Consider the following 23399-nt stretch of genomic DNA (forward strand, 5'->3'; position numbering starts at 1 on the left):
AAGAAGACAAAAAAGGTACTTGACATAATTTTTTGTAATTTGTTAATAAAAATTTCCATATATGTACATATGAGAATATCAAGTGTGTGGAAACCATGCTTGTGTAAGAGAGCTCTTCAGCTTGTGTTTTTATACCTGTATAATTTCCTGAATATGAGTGGGTGCTGTATATTACAGGGACATAATGATCGTGCAGATCTGACTGGGGGTTTAGGCATATCAGATTGTTTAAACTCTGTGAAGTTTAAAAATGAGGCTCCAACTAATCAAAGTAGGACAGAATTGTAAAGGTTTGTGTGAGTCAGCAGTTGGTTGGTGAGACACTGTTCTGAGTTGAAATTTGTGCCTAACACAATTTCTCTTCCTAAAGGTGATTCACCTTCTTTGTTACTCCATTTCTGTTCAACATTTCCTGTTAATTCAAAGATATTTACCTTCGAAGCATCTTTCAAATGGATCAACTCATCATTTATACACGGAGGTAAAACATTACATAAGTTGGATAGTGGGTTTTAAAACGGGTCTGTATGAAAGAGATAGATCTACTCCATTGGATTCAGACATAGGCAGAACCTGATCCTTCTAGACTAGTTCATCTGTGTGGCATAACAACATTTTCCACCTTTGTCTTGTTGTAAATCAATATTCACTGTTCCTGCAGTTCACTGGCACAGATTTGCCTTGGTAAGTAAGAAGATATGAACAGGGTATTACTGAAGATACCATCAATTTAAATACTATCTCTCGCCCTTTGGTATTGAAAACTTTATATGCCCCAGTACAGGGTAATGACAGGGCCAAGAAGTGGGAGTGGGTGGGTAGGGAAGAATGGCATGGGGAGGGTATAGGGAAATTTCAGGATAGCATTTGAAATATATATAAAGAAAGTATCTTGGGAAAAAAAGAGTTGTTGTAGTCATGGTGTATCTTCATCACAATAAAACCCTAAGACACCCTGGAAAGAATCTTCCTATTGGTTAAACAATATCAATTGATCAGATTTGAAATATAAATACAAGTAACATTCTATACAATGAGAAGATTTTAGATATATACTTAGAAATATATGTGGGTGTGTATAGTTTTTGAAAAATAACATTTTATATAAATAAAGAAAATGTAGCCATCCATTTGGGAGTAAGGGGGTAATATAAATAGGAAAGGCTGGAGGGGAGAAAGAGAAGAAGGAAATTATGTAATTATTTTTTAACTTCAACTAATAAAATATAATGTTTAAAAAAAAAAAAGAAATCCTATCTTTCTGCTTTAACTTGCCAAGTGGTACAGCTACTATCTTCTCCAATTAGGGAAGCACATTCCCTAGTAAGTATTAAAGAGTGGATGCCTGGGAGGGAAGTTTTCCTAGCAACTAGATCCTGATTATAGTACCCTCAACACATATGCATGTACAGAGACAATGAAATATACCACATATCTGGTAGATACAAACATTTCCCCCTGTGGTTTTCTTTTCAAGTACCCCATGGAATGCCTTGGTTCACAGTTTTCTATGAGCATTAACAGTAACTATATCCAAAGTTTTAACATAGTACAGATCTAAATGAATTTGTGCATACATTACAAATGGAGTCTATTTTTTTCTAAAAGATAGACAAAAGATAGTCAGTATAGTATATGTACAACAATCAAATAAAGTTCATAATTGAAAATGGGCATTTGAATACATTATATTTAAATTATGTAAGTTTCAACAAGTCTTCCTGATTTGTGTGTAGAATTCAGAATTTGGCACTGAAGAATAATTTTAGGCCCTTTCACAAGAGCAGCAATCACCCTCTCACTGAGGAGTAGCTGTGGCCTAGATATTTACATATTTTGAAATTCATTGTCACTGTGCCCTTAATGAAAAATTTCTATAGCTTTTGAAAGATTTTCACATTTCAAAAAATATGCCACAAAGACGTGCAACACTGTAAAGTTTTTCCACAAAGAGTTCTGTTTGGCATGTAATTTTGATGTGTTCTTGTTTGCAAGAGTATGGTTTCATGACAATGTGTCTATCAAAGCCTGTATACATATATAAGACTATACATGTTTCATGTATGGAATTTGTACATTCATCATTATGCCATGTCAATTAGTTTTCATTTTACTTGTTCTTTCAGCACACTTCAGTTTATAATAGTCACATGACAGTCCTATAATATAATTTAGAAATGATATTTGAGCATTCCTGTATTTGATGCTTTCATGTATTTATTATATTTGTGAAGTGAATTCACAGGTGATAAACATCATATCATAGATGACAATAAAAATTTATTTTTTATACTATTAATTCCAAGGGCGAGCATTCTTAGTTAATATAAAATTACATTTTAGTAGTTGACAGATACACAAACTTTTGACACAAAATTACTTGAAGACAGTAATCCTCTGAGTGTCATGGATATCCAGGCTTCTTATACAGTTACTTGTAGTATGGTAAACACTATTTCGTGGATATGTAATTATGTGAAATCACAGACTGGGTATGAGATCTTACTGCTCCATGTAATGTGACTATAGTTGTCCCAGATTCTTTTGTGTCATTATTTGACGTTATACTTGTTTAATGTCACTTACAGATTTATCAATGAGAAGGACTGCATCTATAAGCTGAGCAGCCTCCTCAGCAGCTTAGCAGCTTTCATGCTTGAAATACTTATTGCAAGCATCTTATCCTGGCGCCTATGGGAATTTGACAGCAATGTTGTGCAGTTTGTGTCCTTTGGCCTGTGGGAAGCATATTACCCTCAGCAGTTTAACATCTCTGGAACACAAACCAAGATGCTGGTATACACCCCTATTGATTCAACTTGGAGCATTTCAACTGAATTTATGTATGCACAGAACCTGATAATATTGGCCATTTTGATGAAGCCTGTGGTTCTGCTTTTCAGTGTAATGGCCATTAAAATCAGCTGCATGAAAAACCCACTAGTGGAGATGCAGATATATTGCTACAAGATCTCTGCCTTAACTTTGTTAGCAGCATGTTCACATTTGTTTCTGTGATCTGGAACCACGTGGTAGATCTTTATGGCCAAACCACTCTGGACTTTCCATATGATTTTCCTGTTAAGAAAGAAGCTTTAAGAAGCAAACATTTGTACGTGATGTTACCAGTAGGCCTCCTTATAGCATCCATGTCACTCTTTGGTGTGATCATGTTTCTCTCTGAGATAAGCAATTTGAAACTACAGCCTCCTGTGAAGGCCAATGATGATTCCAAAATGGGCCTTCTAGATGCGTGAAGTGATGATTTTGGATTTTCAACATTTGTGAGAATGGTCTTTAAGAAGTTTCCTATTCCTACAGGAAACTCATGTCATTCTCAACTCATTCTAAATATATTTGTTCTACAGCAAGCATCAATTGATTCTCAAGCTGTGTTTATGCTTACTTCTTCCACTATATCCCTTAGCTTTTTCATTTTCAAGCTCTAAAGGCTATGATAATTTGCTCAAATTTTGCCCACAAGCAGTAGTAAGGGAATGCATATCTGTAATGCATATTGCAAAAATAAACAAGGCAAATCCCTGGTGAAATATTTTCATAAGGTAGTTAGTTGATGTTTAAGGAAAACAATGTAAACACATTCCTTTGTGGAGAAACTTCAGGTACAGAAAATACTGAGAGCCTTTTATAAACTCTTGTGGGAATCCATTAAAGAAGCACATTATGAATTATAAACATATGTGCAAGGAATTTAAATAGGTGAAATAACTCCCTACTACACATCTTATGCCTCTAATAAAACACCAGTGGACCAGAATGGGATATATTACTTTAAACCATGGGTGAATAGGGTTCCATCAATGATATGCTTCCTAAAAACAGATTATTTCAATTACATTCAAGTTTCTCTAGAGTTTTACGTAAGTATGACACTATTGGGAAGGAAATAATTTCTTAAGTAATTGAACATGAAGAAATGGAGCTCCTGCCAAATACAAGCTTCATTCCAATTAATATACATGCATATTAATGAAAATTAGACTACTTCCTATTGTCAATATCAAAGAGCTGCAAATCCTGAGAACTACAACAGGGACTTTCTAGCAGATGTATTCATATAAGAGTGTCACAAATGTTATGTGGGTAAAAAACATAATTTAAATGTATTTAAGGCCCATTCCATGAGACAGAACCTAAAACACATGCTGAAGTGGAAAGGAGGTTGAAATTTGATAAGCATAGAAAACCCCTTACATTATTTTGCTCAAGGATGATTTAAATGAAATGAATTATAAAGACATTCTGATAAACTCATAGATTAGTGCCTCCCACACATCAGAGAAGATTATTAAATAATGGTAAAAAAATAAAAGAATACCAAGAATAGACTAATTCAATTCAGTGTATCATCTCCTTATCTTTAAGTAGGCTTGGGCATCAGGGAATGGCTCTAGTGTTTAAGGTCCAGAATTCAGCAGACAAAGTCAGCATTTATCAGTGCTCAAAAATCAAGAGTGTACCAGGTGTTCCTGGTGCACCTGGACTGTTTGGAAGGAACTTACCAGGGATATGTGGACCGGGAACTATGCCTCCTGTTACAGAGATGAAACATGTTGTGTTGTTTTTAGGAAAAACCCATGCATTTATTGAGCTGCAAGCCACTTTAGGGGAGTGAAAATAGTTAAAGAACCTCAGAGAGACAATGATGTTTCATGAGTGCATCCATATTTAGTCTATCTCCATATGTGGAGATAGACTGTGGATATGTACATCTGGGGTTAATGTCAAGAAAATAAAGAACACAATAAAATGTAGTGGTGGTGTTTGGATAATTCTAGCATATATCCTTCCATCTCATTATATTTATCTATCTGCTAACAATGTGTGCTTGCAGAGCAATGTCTTGAAGTGTGATATCCTTGTATCAGTATGAGCATGGAAAAACTCAGTGGAGAAACCCAGTGAAGGAGCGTTCTTCACTAAAAGAAGGCAAGTGACAATTTGCATGGCTGTATATGGAGAAAATTTGGAGTGAATTATAAAGAAAATTTGTGCCTTAGCTATGAAATGAATTTGTGAAGATGGTACTCGTAGGCTTGGTTACAGGAATGACAGAGAATGATGTTGTAAGAGCTTTCTTGTCAAGGAGCCTAGACTGGGTAAAGTAGGAATGGCTATAGTGTGTGAATTTATGTTAAGTTATTGCAGCTCATGATCAGATCTCTGTATCACCTTTTCCTACATAGTGATGCTAGACCAGGCATACATCATAGAGGAATGCTTATTTTCATGGGGGAATTAATCATGAGGGATCTAGCTATATAGGACCTAGGCAATTGGCAGTGAGAATGAATCTAAAATTGATGTTTCCCTTTAAATTATCTGGAAAATTATGGCAAAAAAAATGAATAAGGTCTAGGTTGGCCTGAAGGTAGAGAGGTCAAAATCCTAGGCTTCGCAGATCTAGAATGATGTTAGTGGGGATGTTCCAGGAATGATACAAGGCAAAGAGGTTGTGAGAGCTACAAATCCCGAAATCAAAATGAGAAGTTTGAGATAGCACCAGCAAGACTAATTCTGAAGGCATTCTCCAGGAAATAAAAAAACAGTATGTGTCTTTGCTGACCAGACCTAAGAATGAGAATGAGTGTATTGGCAGCAAAAACTCAATGTTCTTTGAAAATAGGAAAGAAAAATTAATATATGAATTGTGCAAACCAAGTGAAACATTTTAGGGATTTGTGTGTGTCTGTGGGGGGTTGTTTGCCTGCTGGTTTGTGTTTATATGTGAGGTTATGTTTCCAATGACCATTCAGTTCAGTGGTGATTCATCAGGGATAGTTGATATTCTCTGTGCATCCAGATATTAATTGAAAATTGGAAATACAACATGTGTGCTTTCTTTAGGTTACTCACAGCAAAAAATTATTTCAGTAATTCTATGGCCATAGAAAAGTCTTGGCATGATGGGGATGGTGCAGTCATACAAGGATTTCGAAAGCTTCCCAGACAAAGCAGTGTTAAAGACTTGCAAACACTGCTAGAAAGTAAACAATAGGAAAGATATGAAAGGTTTTCTTTGTAAGAACAACATGAAAACTGTTGCAGTAGGATAATGACCACAAGTATGACTTGGAGTGCAGTCATGAGGCTATAGGTTGGCATAATCTGTTAGCAACTAGGCAAAAACAAGAGAATATCTGGCTACAAATGGATAAAGTTTCATTAAAGGGTTGACTTAGCTGAGTTAGCTCTTGGAGAGTAGATAAGGCACTGGCGGAAATATGGGGGATCCCAGGGAAATTTTGATTAACAATGTGTTTATTAAGAAGAAGTCTTGAGAATAGAAAAATTGCACAGTTCTATAAATATTAAAAAGTTCAGTAAGTATTAAAAAGAGAACATTAGGAAATTAAATCTACAAATATGGACAATGTGGAGGTCTAGGGGAAACACAAAAATCCCTTAAAGAGCTACAGGAAAACACAACCAAACAGGTGATAGAATTGAACAAAACCAACAAAGGCCTAAGAAGAGAAGTAGAAACAATAAAGAAAACCCAAAGTTAAACAACTCTGGAGATAGAAACCCTAGGAAAGAAATCAAGAACCATAGATAGGAGCATCAGCAACGGAATACAAGAGATGGAAGAGAGAATCTCAGATGAAGAAGATTCCATAGAGAACAAGGGCACAACAATAAAAGAAAATTCAAAATGAAACAAGATCCTAACTCAAAACATCCAGGGAATTCAGGGCACAATGAGAAGACCAAAAAAGCGTAAAATAGGAGTAGATAGGAATGAAGATTTTCAACACAAAGGGCCAGCAAATACCTTCAACAAAACTATAAAAGAAAACTTCCCCAACCTAAAGAATGAGATTCCCATGAACATACAAGAAGCCTACAGAACTCGAAATAGTTTGGACCAGAAAAGAAATTCCTCTTGACACATAATAATCAAAACAACAAATGCACTAAATAAAGATAGAATAGTAAAAGCAGTAAAGGGAAAAGGTCAAGTAACATATAAAGGTAGACCTATTAGAATTGCACCAGACTTCTCACCAGAGACTATAAAAGCCAGAAGATTCTGGACAGATGCTATACAGACCCTAAGAGAACACAAATGCCAACGAAGACTACTATACCCAGCAAAACTCTCAATTACCATAGATGGAAAAACCAAAGTATTCCATGTCAAAACCAAATACACAAAATATCTTTCCATGAATCCAGCCAGTCAAAGGATAATAAAAGGAAAACACCAACACAAGGGTAGAAACTATACCCTAGAAAAATCAAGAAAATAATACTTCAACAAACCTAAAAGAAGACAGCCGCAAGAACAGAATCCCAGCTTTAACAACAAAAATAACAGGAAACAATAATTAGTTTTCTTTAATTTCTCTTAACATCAATGGATTCAATTACCGAATAAAAAGACACAGACTAACAGACTGGCTACACAAACTGCAACCAACATTTTGCTACTTACAGGAAACCCACCTCAGGGAAAAAGAGAGACACTACCTCAGAGTGAAAGGTTGGAAAACAATTTTCCAAGCAAATGGTCTGAAGAAACAAGTTGGGATAGCCATTCTATTGAATAAAATTGACTTTTAAACCAAAGTCACCAAAAAAGACAGGGAGGGGCACTTCATACTCCTCAAAGTTAATATCTACAAAGATGAACTCTCAATTCTGAATAATTGTGCTCCAAATACAAGGGAAGCCACATTCATTAAAGGAACTTTAGTAAAGCTCAAAGCACACATTGCACCTCACACAGTAATAGTAGGAGATTTCAACACCCACTGTCACCAATGGACAGATCCTGGAAACAGAAACTAAACAGAGACACATGGACACTAACAGAAGTCATGAAACACATGGATTTAATAGGTACCTGCAGAACATTTTATCATAAAACAGAATGATATATCTTCTTCTCCCTGCCACATGTTATATCCTCCAAAATTGACCATATAATTGGTCATAAAACAGGTCTCCACAGATACAAAAATATTGAAATTATCCCATGCATCCTATCACATCACCACGGACTAAGGCTGATCTTCAATAACAACATAAGTAATAGAAAGCCAACATTCACGTAGAAACTGTACAACACTCTACTCAAAGATTCCTTGGTTAAGGATGACATAAAGAAAGAAATTAAAGACTTTTTTATAGTTTAATGAAAATGAAGCCACAACATTCCAAAATTTATGGAACACAGTGAAGGCAGTCCTAAGAGGAAAACTCATAGTCCTAAGTGCCAAAAAAAAAAAACTACAGAGAGCATACACTAGCAGTCTGACAGCACACCTAGAAGCTCTAGAACTAAAGTAAGCAAATTCACTTAAGAGAAGTAGAAAGCAGTAGATAATCAAACTCACGGCTGAAATAAAGGAAGTGGAAACAAAAAGACCTATTCAAAGAAACAACCAAACCAGGAGCTGGGTCTTTGAGAAAATCAACAAGATAAATAAACCCTTAGCCAGATCTACTAGAGGGCACAGGGACAGTATCCTAATTAACAAAATCAGAAGTGAAAAAGTAGATATAAGAACAGAACCTGAGGAAATCCAAAATATTATAAGATCCTACTACAAAAGCCTATACTCAACAAAAGTACAAACTCTGAGTGAAATGGACAACTTCCAAAACAAATACAAGTTACCAAAGTTTAATCAGGATCAGATTAATAGAAGCAGTCATCAATCGTCTCCCAGCCAAAAAAAAAAAAAAAAAACTCAGGACCAGATGGGTTTAGTGCAGAGTTCTATCAGAACCTCAAAGAACACCTAATTCCAACTCTTCTCAAGCTATTCCACAAAATAGAAACAGAATGAACTCTACCCAATTCATTCTATGAAGCCACAGTTACTCTGATACCTAAAACACACAAAGATCCAACAAAGAAAGACAAATTCAGACCAATTTCCCTTATGAATATAGATGTAAAAACAATCAATAACATCCTCGCACACCAAATCCATCAACACATCAAAATGATAATCCATCCTGAGAAAGTAGTCTTCATCTCAGGGATGCAGGGATGGTTTATTATATGGAAATCCATCAATAAAATCCACTATATAAACAAACTCAAAGACAAAAAACACATGATCATCCCATTAGATGCTGAGAAAACATTTGACAAAATCCAACACCCCTTCATGATAAAAGTCTTGGAAAGATAAGGGATTCAGGGCCCATACCTAAACAAAGTAAAAGCAATATACAGCAAACCAGTAGCCCATATCAAACTAAATGGAGGAAAACTCAAAGCAATCACACTAAAATCAGGGACTAGGTAGGCTGCTGACTTTCTTCCTACCTATTCAATATAGTACTGGAAATCCTAGCCAGAGCAATTCGACGACAAAATGGGATCAAAGGGATACAAATTGGAAAGGAAGAAATTAAAATGCCTGGGTTTGCAGATGAGATGATAGTATATAGAAGTGATCCTGAAAATTCCACCAGAGAACTCCTAAACCTGATAAACAGCTTCCTTGCAGTAACAGGATATAAAATTAACTCAAACTAATCAGTGGCCTTTCTATACACAAAGCATAAATGAGCTGGAAAGAAATAAGGGAAACAACACCCTTCACAGTATTCACAAGTAATATAGAATACCTTGGTATGACTCTAACTAAGGAAGTAAAAGATCTGTAAGATAGGAACTTCAAGTCTCTGAAGAAAGAAATTGAAGAAGATCTCAGAAGTTGGATAGATCTCCCATGCTCATGCATTGGCAGGATTAATATAATAAAAAGGTCATCCTGCTGAAAGCAATCTACAGATTCAATGCAATCCGAATTTAAATTCCAACTGAATTTTTTCACTGAATTAGAAAGGGTAATTTGAATATTCATCTGGAGTAACAAAGAACCTAGGATAGCAAAAACTATTCTTAGTAATAAATGAACATCTGGGGGAATCACCATTCTTGACCTCAAGCTGTACTATAGAGCAATTGTGATCAAAACTGAATGTTACTGGTACAGTGATGGACAGGTAGATGAATGGAATAGAATTGAAGACCCAAAAATAAACCCACACACACATGGTCACCTGATGTTTGACAATGGAGTTAAAACCATCCAGGTGAAAAAAGACAGCATTTTCAACAAATTGGGAAGGCACAACTGGCGGTTATCGTGTAGAAGAATGCAAATTGATCCATTCTTATTTCCTTGTACAAAGCTCAAGTCTAAGTGGATCAAAGACCTCCACATAAAACCAGAGACACTGAAATTTAGAGAGGAGAAAGTGGGGAAAACCCTCAAAAATATGGGTACAGGAGAATATTTCCTAAACAGAACAGGAATGGCCTGTGCTGTAAAATCAAGAATCAACAAATGGGAACTTATAAAATTGCAAATCTTCTGTAGGGCAAAAGATACTGTCAATAAGACAAAAAGGCCACCAACAAATTGGGAAAGAATTTTTACCAATCCTAAATCTGATAGGGGACTGTTATCCAATATATACAAAGAGCTCAAGAAGCTGGACTCCAGAAATTCAAATAACCCTATTAAAAAATGGGGTACTGAGCTAAACATAGAATTCTCAACCTAGGAATAATGAAGGGCTGAGAAGACCTTGAATAATGCAAAACACCCTTAATCATCAGGGAAATGCAAATCAATACAACCCTGAGATTCTACCTCACACCAGTCAGAATGGCCAGGATAAAAAATTCAGGTGACAGCAGATGCTGACTATGATGTCCAGAAATAGGAACACTCCTCCATTGCTCATGGAATTGCAAGCTTGTATAACCACTCTGGAAATCAGTCTGGTGTTTCCTCACAAAACTGGACATGGTACTACCAGTAGATCCAGTAATACCTTTCCTGGGTATATACCCTGAAGTTGTCCCAACTGGTAATAAGGACACATGCTCCGCTATGCTCATATCAGCCCTACTTATAATGGCCAGAAGCTGGAAGAACCCAGATGACCCACAACAGAGGAATAGATACAGAATATGTGGTAAATTTACACAATGGAGTATTACTCAGCTATTAAGAACAATGAATTTATGAAATTATTGTGCAAATGGATGTATCTGGAGACTATCATCCTGAGTGTGGTAACTCAATCACAAAAGAAGTCATTTGATATGCACTCACTGATAAGTGGATATTATCCCAGAATCCTAGAACACTCTAGATACAACTTCCAAAACACAAGAAAATCAAGAAGGAACACCAACTCATGGATACTTCATTCCTCCCTAGTATAGGAAATAAAATATCCATGGAAGGAGTTGCAGAGACAAAGATTAGAGATAAGACTAAAGGATCAACCATCCAGAGACAGCTCCACCTTGGGTTCCATCCCACAATCAACCAGCAAATGCAGACACTATTGCATACACCAGCAAGTTTTTGCTGAAAAGATCCTGATATAGCTGTCTCCTTTAAGGCTTTTCCAGTGCCTGGCAAATACAGAAGTAGATGCTCATAGTCATCTATAGGATGGATGTAGGATATAGGAGCTTGAGATAGTACACAAGAGCTGAAGTGGTCTGCAAACCTATAGGTGGAAGAACAATATGAACTAATCAGTAACCCCAGAGCTCATGACTCTAGCTATATATGTAGCAGAAGAAGGCCTAGTTGGCCATCTTTGGGAAAAGAGGACCCTTGGTCTAGCAAACTTTATATGCCCCAGTACAGGGGAAAGCCAGGGCCAAGAAGTGGGAGTGAGTGGGTAGGGGAGCAGGGGTGGAGGGTATAGGGGACATTTGGTATAGCATTTGGAATGTAAATGAAGAAAATACCCAAGGAAAAAAAAGAAAAAAAAAGAGAAAAAGAAAACAGATTAGCTAAAAAAAAAGACCCCCACAAAACAAAACAAAAAAAAATTGAATCAAATCTTTGAAGTCAATCCCATTCCAATGTGTGTTTCTTGTGTGCATTTGAAAGATGGATGCATTTCATAACCATACTGGAATCTGTATCTATTTATTGAGGAATAGAGAGATATTAATTGCGATTGATTGTTAATTCCTGGTCCTTTTTGTTGCTGTTTATTTTTGTAATGATAGTATGGTGTCTTCATATGTATATGACTTTCATTCTTTCCTTCAAATTGTCTTCTCTCTCTCTCTCTCTCTCTCTCTCTCTCTCTCTCTCTCTCTCTCTCTCTCTCTCTCTCTCTCTCTCCTCTTCCCATTTAGATATGCAGGTGTGAACTCTTCCTGTGTTTTTCATGCATGTAGTTAGTGAGAATGGTACTTTAAGATTCTGGAGTAGTTAATGCAAGATAATTATAACCAGCAAAAACACAGAGATACAAGTTCTTAGAACTACAGGGACCTGTTTGGATGATACATCCATGTAAGTTTCACAAATGTTATGGGTTTAACATCCAACATTTATAATAAACTCAGTATCCAATTCAAGTAGTAGTAGATATTATAAAAAACCTTGCTTATGTGGACAGGCACCTGATATTAGATACTTCATTGCTATAGGGAAAAAATCTACTCCTAATATTCAGATTAGGGAAAATTGATATTAGTTCAGTCTTAATACTCTTTTGTCATATATAACTGCCTCACTCAATCGACATTGTATAAGCTTTTATGAGGGGTAGATGACAATTAACAAAGAGAACCTCGACTGAACAATGTGGAGAATATGAGAGACTTTGATGTATTCAGGCCTAAATCTCATGTATCCATTATGACCTTTCCTGTCATTCAGAAAACTTTGACAGTATGCAAACAAGTGCACACCAGACAATGGTAGAACTAACACAATGTACTGAACACAGTGAATCACCACTAACCTAGAAGCTATTTCCAGTTTATGCTTGCTAGAAAAAAGAAAATCATTTTAACCAATAGTACATCACTCTGTACATCTACTGCACTCCAGGAAAGAGATCATGACAGGAATTAGTGACATCATTTATTTTAAATCTCCTCAGATTTTATTTGGTATAGTTATGGATTTCCTGTTTTTTCCTTCTATAATTAACTGTATTATAAGACTTTTTATGCTTTGGTGTAATGAGTAAATTCATATATAGTTGGATGAGTATGCAGATGTGGAAGGATCTTCAAATATCAAATGGGAAATCCATTATCAAGTTATGCTGTATAAGGAATCTTTCTAAATTAAAAATGAAAAAAAATATTTCCAGAAACATTCTAACATATGAGAAGAGCATTAGCATCACTGGCCCTTTAAGACTATATGTTAAATCTGAGTAGTAATGAGCCATTCAATTTTGGTAGTCTTGGGAACATAAAACTTTTTAATGTGAGTCTCTAACACTGGGCAGACACTAACATTTGCAGTTCAATGAAAAGATAAAGGCAAGTATGTGGGAACTAAAAGTGGTCTGGGTAAGGAAGGGGAAGGGAGGATATCCCATGTCTAGCCATAGTTCTTCCTGTCCTCTGGGAAGGCAGATGCAAGAAGGCTGCCAGTTGCTTTCTACTAGGTTGTGCAGATCTGACTGGAGGTTTAGGCATATCAGATTGTTTAAACTCTGTGAAATTGAAAAATGAGGCTCCAACTAATCAAAGTAGGACCGAATTGTAAAGGTTTGTGTGAGTCAGCAGTTGGTTGGTGAGACACTGTTCTGAGTTGAAATTTCTGCCTAACACAATTTCTCTTCCTAAAGGTGATTCACCTTCTTTGTGACTCCATTTTTGTTCAACATTTCCTGTTAATTCAAAGATATTTACCTTCGAAGCATCTTTCAAATGGATCAACTCATCGTTGATACATGGAGGTAAAACATTAAATAAGTTGGATAGGAGGTTTTAAAATGGGTCTGTATGAAAGAGATGAATCTATTCCATGGGATTCAGACATAGGCAGAACCTCATCCTTCTAGACTAGTTCATCTCTGTTGCATAACAACACTTTCCACCTTTGTCTGGTTGTAAATCAATATTCACTGTTCCTGCAGTTCACTGGCACAGATTTGCCTTGGTAAGTAAGAAGATTTGAACAGGGTATTACTGAAGATGCCACCAATTAAAATCCTATCTCTGGCCCCTTGATATTGAAAATTTTATATGCCCCAGTACAGGGTAATGCCAGGGCCAAGAAGTAGGAGTGGGTGGGTAGGGATGCATGGCATGGGGAGGGTATAGGGAAATTTAAGGATAGGATTTGAAATGTATATAAAGAAAATATCTTAAAAAATAAAGAGTTGTTGTAGTCATGGTGTCTCTTCATCGCAGTAAAACCCTAAGAAACCCTGGAAAGATTCTTACTATTGGTTAAACAATGTCTATTGATCAGATTTGAAATATAAATACAAGTAACATAGTATGAACTGAGAAGATTGTAGATATATTCTTAGATATATATGTGTGTGTGTATAGTTATAGAATATTACTTTTATATAAATAAAAAAGGTAGCCATCCATTTGGGAGTAAGGGGGTAATATACATAGGAACGGTTGGAGGGAAGAAAGGGAAGAAGGAAATTATGTAATTATATTTTAACTTCAACTAATAAAATGTTTTTAATATTTTTTAAAAATTCCTATCTCTCTGCTATAACTTGTCAAATGGTACAGCTACTGTCCTCTCCAAATAGGGATGCAAATTCCCTAGTAAGTATCAAAGAGTGGGTGCCTGGGAGGGAAGTTTTCCTAGCAACTAGATCCTGATTATAGTACCCTCAACACATCTGCATGTACAGTGAAAATGAAATATACCACATATCTGGTAGATACAAACATTTCCCCCTGTGGTTTTCTTTTCAAGTATCCCATGGAATCCCTTGGTTCACAGTTTTGTATGAGCATTAACACTAAGTATGTCCAAAGTTTTAACTTAGTACAGATCTACATGAATTCGTGCATACATTACAAATGGAGTCTATTTTTTGCTAAAAGATAGACAAAAGATAGTCAGTATAGTATATGTGCAACAATCAAATAAAGTTTATAACCTGAAAATGGGCTTTTGAATCCATTATATTTAAATTATGTAAGTTTCAACAAGTCTTCTTCATTTGTGTGTAGATTTCAGACTTTGGCACTGAAGAATGATTTTAGGCCCTTTCACAAGAGCAGCAATCACCCTCTCACTGAGGAGTAGCTGTGGCCGAGATATTTACATATATTGAAATTCATTGTCACTGTGACCTTAATTAAAAATTTGTATACTTTTGAAAGATTTTCACATTCCAAAATTATATGCTGCACAGACATGCAACACTGTTAGTTTTTTGTACATAGAGTTCCTTTTGGCATGTAATTTTGATGTGTTCCTGTTTGCATGTGTATGGGTGCATGACAGTGTGTCTATCAAAGCCTGTATAAATATATAAGAGTATACGTGTTTCATGTATGGAATTTGTACATTATCATTATGACATGTCAATAGGTTTTCATTTTCCTTATTCTTTCAGCACACTTCAGTTTATAATAGTCACATGAGAGTCCTATAATGTAATTTAGAAATGATATTTGAGCATTCTTGTATTTGTTGTTTTCATGTATTTATTATATTTGTGAATTGAATTCACAGATGATAAACATCACATCATAGATGACAATAAAAACTTATTTTTTATACTATTAATTCCAAGGTTGAGCATTCTTAGTTAATATAAAATTACATTTTAGTAGTTGACAGATACACAAAATTTTGTCACAAAATTACTTGAAGACAGTAATCATCTGATTGTCATGGATTTCCAGGCTTCTTATACAGTTACTTTTAGTATGGTAAACACTAATTCATGGAAATGTAATTATGTGAAATCACAGACTGGGTATGAGATCTTACTGCTCCATGTAATATGATTATTGTTGTCCCAGATTCTTTTGTGTCATTATTTGACTTTATACTTGTTTAATGTCACCTACAGATTTATCAATGAAAAGGACTGCATCTACAAGCTGAGCCGTCTCTTTTGCAGCTTAGCAGCTTTCATGCTTGAAATACTTATTGCAAGCACCTTATCCTGGCGCCTATGGGAATTTGACAGCAATGTTGTGCAGTTTGTGTCCTTTGGCCTGTGGGAAGCATATTACCCTCAGCAGTTTAACATCTCTGGAAAACTAACCAAGATGCTGGTATACACCCCTATTGATTCAACTTGGAACATTTCAACTGAATTTATGTATGCACAGAACCTGATAATATCGGCCATTTTGATGAAGCCTGTGGTTCTGCTTTTCAGTGTAATGGCCATTAAAATCAGCTGCATGAAAAACCCACTAGTGGAGATGCAGATATATTTCTACAAGATCTCTGCCTTAACTTTGTCTGTTAGCAGCATGTTCACATTTGTTTCTGTGATCTGGAACCACGTGGTAGATCTTTATGGCCAAACCACTCTGGACTTTCCATATGATTTTCCTGTTAAGAAAGAAGCTTTAAGAAGCAAACATTTGACTTTGGTGTTACCAGTAGGCCTCCTTATATCCACCATGTCACTCTTTGGTGTGATCATGTTTCTCTCTGAGATAAGCAATTTGAAACTACAGCGTCCTGTGAAGGCCAATGATGATTCCAAAATGGGCCTTCTAGATGCGTGAAGTGATAAGTTTTGGATTTTCAACATTTCTGAGAATGGTCTTTTAAGAAGTTTCCTATTCCTATAGGGAACTCATGTTGTTCTCAACTCATTCTAAATAAATTTGTTCTATTGCAAGCATCAATTGATTCTCAAGCTGTGTTTATGCTTACTTCTTCCACTATATCCCTTAGCTTTTTCATTTTCAAGCTCTAAAGGCTATGATAATTTGCACAAATTTTGCCTACAAGCAGTACTAAGGGAATGCATATCTGTAATCCATATTGCAAAAATAAACAAGGCAAATCCCTGGTGAAATATTTTCATAAGGTAGTTAGTTGATGCTTAAGGAAACAATATAATCACATTCCTTTGTGGAGAATCTCAAGGTACAGAAAATACTGAGAGCCTTTTATAAACTCTTGTGGGAATCCATTAAGGAAGCACATTATGAATTATGAACATATATGCAAGGAATTTAAATGGGTGAAATTACTCCCTACTACACATCTTATGCCTCTAATAAAGCACCAGTGGACCAGAATGGGATATATTACTTTAAACCATGGGTCAATAGGGTTCCATAAAAGATATGCTTCCTGAAAAAAGACTGTTCCAATTCCATTCAAGATTCTCTACAATTTTATGTAAGTATGACACTATTGGGAAGGAAAATATTTCTTAAGTAATTGAACATGAAGAAATGGAGCTCCTGCCAAATACAAGCTTCATTCCTATTGATATACATGCATATTGATGAAAATTAGACTACTTCCTATTGTCGATATCAAAAAGCCGCAAATCCTGAGCACTACAGCAGGCTCTTTCTAGCAGATGTATTCATATAAGAGTGTCACAAATGTTATGTGGGTAAATGGATTTAAGACCCATTCCATGAGGCAGAACCTAAAACATAAGCTGAAGTGGAAAGGAGGTTGAAATTTGATAGACATAGAAAATCCCTTACATTATTCTGCTCAAGGATTATTTAAATGAAATGAATTATAAGACATTCTGATAAACTCATAGATTAGTGCCTCCCACACATCATAGAAGATTATTAAATATTGTTTAAAAAAAGAATACCAAGAAGAGACCAATTCAGTGCATCATCTCCTTATCTTTAAGTAGACTTCGGCATCAGGGAATGGCTCTAGTGTTTAAGGTCCAGAATTCAGCAGACAAAGCCTGCATTTATCTGTGCTCAAAAATCAAGAGTGTACCAGTTGTTCCTGGTGCACCTGGGCTGTTTTGAAGGAACTTACCAAGGATATGTGGACCGGGAACTATGCCTCCTGTTACAGAGATGAAACATGTTGTGTTGTTTTTAGGAAAAACCAATGCATTGTGCTGCAAGACTCTTTGGGGGAGTGAAAGTAGTTACTGAACCTCAGAGAGACAATGATGTTTCATGAGTGCATCCATATTTAGGTCCTTAACTGTGGAGATACAAAATGGATATATACATCTGGGGTTAATGTCAAGAAAATAAAGAACACAATAAAATGTAGTGGTGGTGTTTGGATAATTCTAGCATATATCCTTCCATCTCATTATATTTATCTATCTGCTAACAATGTGTGCTTGCAGAGCAATGTCTTGAAGTGTGATATCCTTGTATCAGTATGAGCATGGGAAAATTAAGTGGAGAAACCCAGTGAAGGAGCGTTCTTCACTATAGGCAGGCAAGTGACAATTTGCATGGCTGTATATGGAGAAAATTTGGAGTGAATTATTAAGAAAATTTGTGCCTTAGCTATGAAATGAATTTGTGAACATGGTACTCGTAGGCTTGGTTACAGGAATGACAGAGAATGTTGCTAGAGATTTCTTGTCAAGGAGCCTAGAATGGGTAAAGTAGGAATGGCTCTAGTGTGTGAATTTATGTTAAATTATTTGCAGTTCATGATCAGATCTGTGTATCACCTGTTCCTACATAGTGATGCTAGACCATGCATATATCATAGAGGAATGCTTATTTTCATTGGGGAATTAACCATGAGGGATCTATCTATATAGAACCTAGGCAATTGGCAATGCAAATGAATCTAAAATTGATGTTTCCCTTTAAATTATCTGGAAAATTATGGCAAAAAATGAATAAGGTCTCGAATGGCCCGAAGGTAGAGAGTTCAAAATCCTAGGCTGCACAGTCCTAGAATGACCCTCGTCGGAATGTTCTGGGCATGATACAAGGCAAAGAGGTTGTGAGAGCTACATATCCAGAAATCAAAATGAGAAGTTTGAGTTAGCACCAGCAAGATTGATTCTGAAGGCATTCTCTAGGAAAAAAAAAAAAAGTTATGTGAATTTGCTGACCAGAGCTAAGACTTGTGGGAAGGCACATGTGCCATTGCAGGGTGGTGCTGGCTCCCGCTGGCCACCATGCTTACATAGGCAGTAAAGTTTTTTTGCCAAGATGAGGTTTTGAGAATTAACCAAAATTAACCAATCAGATGAGAGACAACTTAACCAATCAGATGAAAGACAAGTTAACCAATCAGATGAGAGAGAAGTTAACCAATCAGATGTAGGCATGCAATTGAGGTGGTAAACATAACCCAAGCACAACCAATCTGGGTGTGAGACAAGCCTTTCCTAGGCCTATATAAACAGCACCAGTTCTGGGCTTTTGGTCTCTTCATCTCTGCAATCAAGCTCTCCCAATAAACGTGTGCAGAACTATCCTGTTGCAGTGTCGTTCTTGCTGGTGAGTCAGGGCGCGCACAAGCAGTGGTGCTAAAAACCAGGGAAAAGAAACATCTTCAGGCATGAGCGAAGACCCTCTGCTACAGGGAGGATTCAGAACTGCATCGCAGGGAAGGAGCAGTTAATAAAGTGTTCCCATAAAACAGGCTGCTGAGAAGGATCCGGCGTGGATTCAGAACTCTTCAGCTGAGGAACAGTGGTACCAGTAAGTCTCCCAAATTGATCGCCGGGTTAAAAGGAGATAAAAAGGAAAAGAAAAGGGAGGAAAAATAAAAGGAATCAGTGATAAAGAAAAGGAAATAGTGAAGAAAAGGAAAGGGGAAAGGAAAGAAAAGAAGGAAAGAAAGGATTGAGACAATAAGTTTCCCGGCTTTGGGACAAGTTAAGGTTCATGAGTTATGCTTTTTCCTCCCATTGACCCTTTGTGGGTAGGTCTGATAGTTTTGGTCTTGTTTGTTCTGATATATGGACTCTGTTACTGTTTGAAACTGTGTGTAGAGGCAGTCAAGACAGGTCAGAAAATCCTTACAGAGCAACAAGAGAGTATGTCGGAAGAGGAGAAGGGCTTAAAAAGAAAAAAAGAAAAAGAAAGGAGACACAGTGTTATCAGGTGGACAGAAAGGACAAAATAAAAGAGCCGAGGCAGAGGAGGAATGCGAATTAGCTTCTGCACCCCCTCCCTCTGCCTCCTCAGCAGCCACCTATAGGAGGACCTTCTATCTGGAGGTTTGGAGAGAGGTTAGATTCTCCTTGCTTGGATGTCCTATTTTCACCTACCAAGCAGGGCTGGCTGCCACAGTTTTGATGGTGCAAACAAAAGAAATAACCTGCTATAATTGTGGACAAACAGGTCATATGCAAAAGCAGTGTACAAAGGGTAGAAAGAGTAGGTTTGAAAAGACAGTACCAGGCATTTGCCCAAAATGTGGGAAAGGAAGACATTGGGCAAATGAATGTAGATCAGTCAGAGATATAAAAGGAAGGCCAATACCTCAGTTTAAAGTACAACAGCCAAAAAACGGAATGAGGGGCCCTGTCTCCAGGGCCCCCAAATGTATGGGGCATTTCGGACCACAGTGTCTATGAGGCCACCCAGAGACCGAGGAGAGCCACTCCGGGTTCAGCAGGATTGTACATCTGTGCCACCTCCAGAGTAATTCTTATACCTATTTCATCAGATTTTAGAGGTCCCTTACCAAAGGATACAGTAGGCCTACTGTTGGGTAGTTCCCCTTCTGCTTTGAAAGGATTGATGATGCTTTCCAGAGTTATAGACTTAGATTATGAGGGACAAGTTAAGATTATGTCTTCTGCACCCGGAGGTATCATAGCCATTTCTCCTGGAGATCGCATTGCTCAATTGCTGATTCTTCCTAGTTTGCATAACATGTTCCCTAGTAGCCAGGATTCCTGAGGAGATAAGGGACTTGGTTCTACAGGAACTAATGTGGCATACATATCTTTAGATTTGGATAATCATCCCACTTTACAATTACAAATAGAAGGAAAAGCCTTTCAAGGTATAATGGATACAGGAGCAGATAAAAGCATTATAACCAGTAATTGGTGTCTTGATTCTTGGCCTGTTAATCAATCATCACATAGCTTACAAGGATTAGGATATGAGGCTACCCCAACTATAAGTGCAAAATCCTTACAATGGAAAAATAAAGAAGGAAGGACAGGGCTTTTTCAACCTTATGTACTCCCTTTACCTGTAAACTTATGGGGAAGAGATGTGTTGTCAGCCATGAACTTTATATTGACTAACGATTACTCTCAGAAAAGCAAGGAAATGATGAAAGGAATGGGATATATACCTGGACTAGGTCTTGGAAAAAACATACAAGGTAGAATTTCACCAGTTAAAGCCACAGATAAAGCAGATAAGAAAGGGCTGGGTTTTTTCTAGGGGCCACTGAGGAGCCTTTGCCCATTCCGTGGCATACGGAGGACACGGTGTGGATGCCTCAGTGGCCTTTACCCTCTGAGAAGTTAAAAGCAGCTAAAGAATTAGTACAATTACAATTAGACCTGGGACATGTGGAACCCACACAATCACCCTGGAATACCCCTATTTTTGCTGTAAAGAAAAAGTCAGGTAAATGGAGATTGTTACATGACCTAAGAGCCAATAATGCACAAATGCAAGTTATAGGTCCTGTACAAAGAGGACTCTCCCTACTCTCAGCTCTATCTAAGGATTGGAGAATTATAGTAGTAGATATTAAAGATTGTTTCTTTTCCATTCCATTGAATAAGAAAGATCAACCTAGATTTGCATTTACCCTGCCTTCTATTAATCATATGGAGCCTGATAAAAGGTATCAATGGTGGGTATTACCACAAGGAATGGCAAATAGCCCTACCATATGCCAGTTATACGTAGGAAAAGCTTTGCAACCAGTTAGAGATGGTTTCCCCTCCTTAAAAATTTGTCACTATATGGATGATATTGTGAGTTGTGGACCTGAAGAAGAAATTATACAGCAAGCTTATGGCTTGCTTAATGAAACTTTAAAAAAATAATGGCTTGATTACTGCACCAGAAAAAGTACAGCAGTCTAATGTTAGCTATTTTTTAGGAGCCACTATTACTTTACGGTGTGTCACCCCACAAAAGATTAGTATAAGAAAAGATCATCTAAAGACATTAAATGATTTTCAAAAATTATTAGGAGATGTAAATTGGATTAGACCTTATATAAGGATGCCTACTTCAGAATTAAAACCTTTATTTCAAATTTTAGAAGGAGAATCACATTCTCCTCATTGAGACAATTAACACCTGAGACTTCTGATGTTCTTAGGAAGGTGGAAAGAGCTATCCAAAAAGCACAGTTAAATCGTATAAATGAGCAAGAACCTTTGTACCTATGCATATTAAGAACCATAAATTTGCCAACTGCTGTGTTATGGCAAGATGGTCCTTTAGTATGGATACATCCACATATATCCCCCAATAAGACTATAGAGCATTATCCCACCATGGTGGCAAATATGGCCCATAAACATATAAAAAGTTCAATTACTCACTTTGGAAAAATGCCTGATACCATAATTGTTCCCTATATTGCCGCACAAATGCAAATGTTGTGTGCGACTATAGATGAATGGGCCATTCTTAGATGCAGTTATTCTGGTTTAATTTATAATCATTATCCTAAACATCCTTTATTACATTTTATGCTATTGCATCCAGTGATATATCCAAAGGTAACGGCTAATACTCCTATAAAGGGAGCCATTGATATTTATACCTATGGATCCAAAATGGGAATTGGAAGTTATGTGACAAATGAAAAGGCTGTAAGGTTGCAATTTATACCAGGAGCCCCTCAATTAGTAGAATGATTGGTGGTTTTAGAAGTCTTTAAAAGATTTCTTATGCCCATAAATATTATCTCTGATTCTGTTTATGTGGTTAATGCTGTACTAGCATTAGAGAGAGACTGCCGGAAATTTTAAGCAGTCTAGTTCAGTATCTGAAATTTTGATGAAAATACAAGATTGTATTTTGATGCGTGAGCACCCCTTTTATATTCAACATATTAGAGCACATACATCATTACCTGGACCTATGGTTAAGGGAAATGTAATTGCTGATTCAGCCACCAGAGATATGGTTTTCCTATCACAAAGCTCTATAGACAGTGCTAAGAATTTTCATCAACTTTATCATGTCCCTGCTTCCACATTACGACAAAAGTTTAAACTCACATGAACAGAAGCTCGAGATATTGTCCTACAGTGTGGTAGATGTGTAGAATTTATTAATGCACCTTACCTGGGCGTTAATCCTCGTGAATTGGGACCCCCAGATGTTTAGCAAATGGACATCACGCATATCCCAGCTTTTGGGAAATTACAATATGTACATGTGTCCATCGATACCAGTTCTGGTGTCTTACATGCCTCTCCATTGACAGGGGGAAAAGCGGTTCATGTCATATCCCACTGCTTGGAGGCTTGGGCTGCATGGGGCAAGCCCTTAGTGCTAAAGACAGATAATGGTCCTGCGTATACTTCTTCTAAATTTAGCCAATTTTGCAAACAAATGCAAGTGAAACATATTACTGGGTTGCCCTATAATCCACAGGGTCAAGGCATCATTGAGAGAGCCCATCGTACTTTGAAACAATATTTGCAAAAACAAAAAGGGGGGATAGAAGCTATGACGCCAAAGATGGCTCTATCCCTTACAA

At 36.8% G+C, this 23399-nt stretch overlaps 1 protein-coding gene and 1 pseudogene across 2 annotated transcripts; both read left to right on the top strand.

Moving 5' to 3' along the window:
• Nucleotides 1-452: 452 nt before the first annotated feature.
• Nucleotides 453-3257, top strand: LOC110303543 (uncharacterized; annotated as a pseudogene).
• A 10448-nt stretch (nt 3258-13705) lies between these two features.
• Nucleotides 13706-16507, top strand: LOC110303542 (uncharacterized). Of its 2 annotated transcripts, none has more exons than XM_085837550.1 (2): nt 13706-13734; nt 15823-16507. In XM_085837550.1, exons 1-2 carry the CDS (start codon nt 13706-13708, stop codon nt 16505-16507), a joined length of 714 nt encoding a protein of 237 aa, XP_085693676.1. The 2 variants fall into 2 exon arrangements, with proteins under 2 accessions (XP_085693676.1, XP_085693677.1); XM_085837551.1 differs by having other exon boundaries at nt 15835-16507.
• The last annotated feature ends 6892 nt before the right edge of the window (nt 16508-23399 follow it).

This window comes from Mus caroli, unplaced genomic scaffold (assembly GCF_978045245.1).
Source record: "Mus caroli unplaced genomic scaffold, Mus_caroli_1 scaffold_5, whole genome shotgun sequence".
NCBI lineage: Eukaryota > Metazoa > Chordata > Mammalia > Rodentia > Muridae > Mus > Mus caroli.